Genomic DNA, 5,951 nt, shown 5'->3' on the forward strand with positions numbered 1-5,951 from the left:
AATGAATCTGTTAGTTGTGCCCATTAGCTTCCATGAGTGTGTAGGACTAGCATTCGATACAATCCTGAATTCTCAAGGTTACTTTAACAGTTTGCTACTAATTGACTCTGGATAATGGAATAAAAACTGAAACATGCTCTCATTTCAAATTAAAAGTTTCCACCCCTTTCTATTTTGTAGCACCATTTGGATCTGTATCAAACCGGAAAGTTACCCAAGCAAAACGGTTTCAAAAACAAGAAGGAATGTTGTTCCCAAAGCCTCGACTCCTCCACAGAAGAGGCAGAAGAGTGGAAGAAAGAGAAATGGAAGTGATGCAGAAATAATCCTCCCCTCCTTTCCTGTGTTAGAAAGCAGTATCAGCGAGTATTCCATATCCAGACTACTGGTGGGGGAAATCACCCAGCAGCAATATCAAATTTCTAGGGGAAAGCTGTACATGCCAGGACAGAGGGCATACGTTCGCCAAGGGTGTACAGCCTCCATACTCAATCAAAATAATAATGTAAGAATTCAGCAAATAATGTTGGTGTGTTCACAACACTACATTAATTAGATAAAAACCAAACTTTTTTAAAAAATAAAGCAGAAATATTTTAATTGACCAAGCTAGCAATAAAATTAGTTGAAATTAGAATTCTTTCCCATAAAATACTAACTCATGGCTTTGGGATGGGTGGGTGTCACAGCAGATCATATGGATTTGTGCCTGAAATTGCTTAAGAATAATTCTGATAAAAACAACTTAAAGACAGCAACTTGGCTTATGAATTTCCTTTCCTTTATTGTCATTATTTTTCAAATATGTATGCACAAGCTATAATTGAGTGAATTGCTCAGCTAGCCACAAATCCTTGGCATTAGAAAGCAGCCAGAAGAAAATACTTGGCCATCTGTTTCTTATACTGTAAAATCCCCTGAATTTATTCCACCATATCCAGATGCTTTTCACAAAGTAAAAAAAAAAATCTCTAACAAAGCCTCATGAACTGATCTTCCTTCATCATGGCAAATTCTGGTTAACGGAATGGATTGTGCTATTTATGTCAATAGATTCATTTTCTTCTAATCTGGATAGTGAAAGACATTCAGGGTTGTGTCTAATGGTGACTTTGGACTTGCACAGGGGCTTCCAATAGCACAAGACACATCAGTTTTGCCAATTCCTGCTACTCATTGCGCCCTCTGTTCCCAAGGTTTTCCACAACCCTGAAAACAACCTATCTTAATACATCTCCCTCATTTGGCTAGTATCTATGAATATTATAGTTAACCTCATATTCTGGATCTTTCAGAGATTGTGTAGATAAACCAAGTTGTACTTTTTTATTTGATTTGATTTAATACTTGTATTCTGCTTTTCCAGCAACAGAGCTCAAAGCAGCTCACAATAATCACATATAAAAAACAACAAAGACTGCAATAGCTATAATATCAAACACAATAATATATAAATAAAGCAAACAACAGGAATAAATTCATCAAAACAATTAGTAGAATTCAAGAAAATCCTAGTAACTTAGTATTGCCAGGATACTTCCCCCAGAGAAACACCATGAGAAGTTACAGGGGGGTGGGGGTGGAATCTTATTTAGGATGGTTTTCAATTTTATCTGCTAGGAATTAGGTTAGGCTAAGAGACTGAGTTTCATTCAGTCAAGAATAAGCAGGAATTTGAACCCAGAACCACCTGAGCTGAAGTACAGAACTCTGTGTACTACACTAGCATTCTGGCAGCATGTTGTTTCACAGGCTTGTGCTACTTAAAACCCTGAAATTCTAATAATTACGTCAACCAGAATTCTTTTTTATTTAAACAAAGGATGTCCAATCAAAACAAAAATTTCCCCTTCACAATAAGGAGACAAAAAACTGTGCAATGTTTAAAAGGCAGCTTTTAAAATGCCACAGAAACCAGGGTCGTTCTTTTAAGAACATGTATCATATAAAGTTCCAGAAATGCTACATGGTGAACAGCTTTGCAACTACGGGTTTCTCTTCTGTAATTTAATAAAATGCTTATAGAAGTATCTTGCTAAGACTACAACTAATGAAATACTTCTTAAACACCAGGAGATTCCATTTATTAAGTCCCTCGCCTCCCACAATGGCTTTCAACAATAAAGGCACATTGAATGCACTGCGTGGCTTCCAAAAAGCTGCTCTAGTTGCTGTATTATTTTTTCCAATTGTTTTTAGCCATTATGCTGCAATGAAGCTTTTAAAAAGAAGTTTTACAAGGCCACAGAAGCCTTTATAAAGGCCAGGAAGTGATGCCTCCTTACTTATTAGAATTAGAGTATACGATGAGCACCATGTGGTCCTATTTCAAAGGGGTTTCAAGAAGAGGAGATATTCTCCAGATTTTAATTAAACCAGCGGTTCTGAAACTGTGTTTTAGGGACCCTGGAGTTCCTTGGGAGGCTTAACAGGGATTTCTCAAGAAGATCAGTAATTTTGGACGAATATCCCTAAAAACAAAACTTGCTCCTAATCATCTTAAATGACACACAAGCACAGAATCACCTTAAGCATTTCAGATATTGCAGTTGCCTTGACGTATTATTTACTCAGGTTTCCCACGCCCACAAAGCTCCTGGTTTCCCACTTTCTACCAGCTTCTTGGGCGCCATGATCACTGCAGATGGTGACAGCAGTCACAAAATTAAAAGACGCCTGCTTCTTGGGAGAAAAGCAATGACAAACCTAGACAGCATCTTAAAAAGCAGAGACATCACCTTGCCAACAAAGGTCCGTATAGTAAAAGCTATGGTTTTCCCAGTAGTGATGTATTAAAGTGAGAGCTGGACCATAAAGAAGGCTGATCGCCGAAGAATTGATACTTTTGAATTCTGGTGCTGGAGGAGACTCTTGAGAGTCCCATGGACTGCAAGAAGATCAAACCGATCCATCTTAAGGAAATCAGCCCTGAGTGCTCACTGGAAGGACAGATCCTGAAGCTGAGGCTCCAATACTTTGGCCACCTCATGAGAAGAGAAGACTCCCTGGAAAAGACCCTGATGTTGGGAAAGATGGAGGGCACAAGGAGAAGGGGACGACAGAGGACGAGATGGTTGGATAGTGTTCTCGAAGCTACCAGCATGAGTCTGACCAAACTACGGGAGGCAGTGGAAGACAGACGTGCCTGGCGTGCTCTGGTCCATGGGGTCACGAAGAGTCGGATACGACTAAACAACAACACCAGCTTCAATAGGAAGAGGACACTGCTCTTCAGGATTTTACTTGAGACTTCAGCAAGGAGTGCCTTACTATCAACAAGAGTTTTGCCACTAATTTTAGCAGACACAGAGCAAGTTCTTATTGCTTGGGCTCTGCTGAGCAGCCAACCCAGATGCCAGTTTTGATAGCTGCAGGGTGTGCGAGTGTGTTTGCGCACACACAGCCTTTTTGAAAAAGTTAACAGCGGGATCAGTTCCAGAGAAAGCCAAGTGTGTCGTAATGCAAGGAAGGCCCCCCCCCACATCAACTGCAGTTCAATGAACAAAATAATCCCTTTCTCCACTTCTCAAAGGGGCGTAGCTAGGGAAAGAACATTTATTTGCTCTGCTCCACTGATGAGAGAAAAAGGCTTTCCAAACTTCATAATGAAAACTCGCATGCCTGAGCAACTAGGGAAGAGTGACCTCCTGCTAATTTTATGTAGTTCTTGAATGCAAGTAGCTGGTGAATACTGCTGCTGTTGAATCACTGTGAGCTGATGCAGCATAGTGGCCATGGACAGGCAGAGAAATAACCCTTTCCTTTTCTCTTAGCCACAGGTAAAGGTTTTAATGCTCCCTTTCATTGCCTATTATGCATGAGAATTTCCACCCACCTTTCATTTTTTTGAGTTAATCACTATGTAAGGGTTATTAAGATAGTGAAGCACTTTGAACACTTGAAGTGTACTACAGAAAGGCCAATTAGCATTATCCTCATCATTATCATCACTGGATGTTTGGATGCTTGACTGATGAAAGGAAAGTGATTAACTAAGGCAAAGAGGATCAGCAAGGAGATATTACATCACCAAAGACCATTTTCTGATGCCTCACTGCCAACATCTACAAAAACAAAAGCCCTCTTTCCCCCACAATTTTCTGTCCTTGGGTTGTGCATGGGGAAATACGGTAATTCTACAGGAGGAGGAACAGGATTTAAGGTATGGTCACAGAGCCAAGTAGGGATGTGGGTGGCGCTGTGGGTTAAACCACAGAGCCTAGGACTTGCCAATCTGAAGCCACATGACCCGGAATCTGTACGCTGGCTCCCTCGGCCAGTAAAGCGAGATGAGCACCGCAACCCCAGAGTCGGCCACGACTGGACCTAATGGTCAGGGGTCCCTTTACCCTTTACCCACAGAGCCAAATATCACCATCCAAACATCTCCTTAATAAAACAAGGCTCCCAGTAAGGGTGGGCTCAAACCACCAACCTTCTCGTTAACAGCCAGACGAACTGACCTATTGCTTTTCACTACCAAGTATCCAGAGGCCTAACGTACCTCACAGGGTTCCTTGGAAGATCAAAGGTGGGCATATGATGATGTTGAATGCATTGAAGCAAATAAAACCATTGCAAGTGATCTATTGATTATCCCATAGGGTTTGTGCAGCAAAGGCAAAACGCTGTTTGTTCTGCCCATGCTGTTGCCCTCCCCCCCCAAGTTTTTATTTATACTTTTCAAATTTATACATTTCATTAATTGTACAATCATTTCATCATTTCGAGGTTTGACTTGCCCTTTCTTGTTGCGAGCCGCTTTGTGATTCGTGAGAGGGAAAAGAGGCGGGAATGGGTTTTTGTGTGTGTATAATATTATAATATTATATTATAGGAATATAATGAGTGTCATCAACAAAGCACACGAGGGGGTGGCTTATGTTATGTTATAATGTTATAATATGTTATGTTATATTGTATTACATTAAAGGTAAAGGTAAAGGTACCCCTGCCCTTAGGGGCCAGTCTTGACATACTCTAGGGTTGTGCGCTCATCTCACTCTAGAGGCCGGGAGCCAGCGCTGTCCGCAGACACTTCCGGGTCACGTGGCCAGCGTGACAAAGCTGCATCTGGCGAGCCAGCGCAGCACATGGAAACGGCGTTTACCTTCCCGCTGGTAAGCGGTCCCTATTTATCTACTTGCACCCGGGGGTGCTTTCGAACTGCTAGGTTGGCAGGCGCTGGGACCGAGCAACAGGAGCTCACCCCGCCCTGGGGATTCAAACCGCTGACCATGCGATCGGCAAGTCCTAGGCGCTGAGGTTTTACCCACAGCGCCACCCGCGTCCCGCATTGTATCATATTATATTTATTATACTTTATTATTATAGGAATATAATGTCATCAACAAAGCGCACGAGGGGACGGCTTATGTTATAATATGTTATATTGTATTATATTATATCATATAATATTTATTATATTTAATTATTATAGGAATATAATGTCATCAACAAAGCGCACAAAGGGGTGGGTTACGTTACGTTATGTTATGTTATGTTATATTTATTATAATAATATGAGTGTTATTAGCAAAGCGAGCGAGGGGATGGCTTATGTTATGTTATAATATGGTATATTGTATTATATTATATAATATTTATTATATAATAATAATAATAATATAATGAGTGTTATTAGCAAAGCGAGCGAGGGGGTGGCTTATGTTATGTTATAATATGTCATATTATATTATGATAGGAATGTAGTGAGTGTGATCCACCAGGCGAGCGAGGGGGCGGCCTGCGCACTTACCCAGCCCCAGCCGGGGGATCTCTAGGCCGTTGGCGAGGCGGGCCGAGGGCCCCGCGAGCGCCTTCCCGGCCGCCCACGCGCTCATGGCGAGCCGCTCCCACCTCAGCGGCCCGGGCGCCATCCGCGCGCCGCCGCCTCCTCCTCCTTCATCGCCTCCTCCCCCCACAACGAGGCGCTCCTCGTTCTGTCTCTC

General features: G+C 42.0%; 1 protein-coding gene across 2 annotated transcripts in view; it reads right to left on the reverse strand.

Annotated features, from left to right (window-relative positions):
* The window catches only part of LOC309535154 (putative oxidoreductase ZK1290.5), a 71,634-nt gene extending 65,689 nt beyond the window's left edge, over nucleotides 1-5,945 (reverse strand). The window contains exon 1 of one of the 2 annotated variants that reach the window (XM_082227989.1): nucleotides 5,759-5,945. In XM_082227989.1, coding sequence (XP_082084115.1) covers nucleotides 5,759-5,879 — 121 coding nt within the window. In that variant the 5' untranslated portion in view covers nucleotides 5,880-5,945. The remainder of the gene's footprint in view (nucleotides 1-5,758) is intronic. The other variant, XM_082227990.1, reaches the window with a different exon arrangement.
* Nucleotides 5,946-5,951: the final 6 nt, after the last annotated feature.

The sequence above is a fragment of the Podarcis vaucheri genome, assembly GCF_965113315.1.
Source record: "Podarcis vaucheri genome assembly, chromosome: 6".
Taxonomy (NCBI): Eukaryota; Metazoa; Chordata; class Lepidosauria; order Squamata; family Lacertidae; genus Podarcis; species Podarcis vaucheri.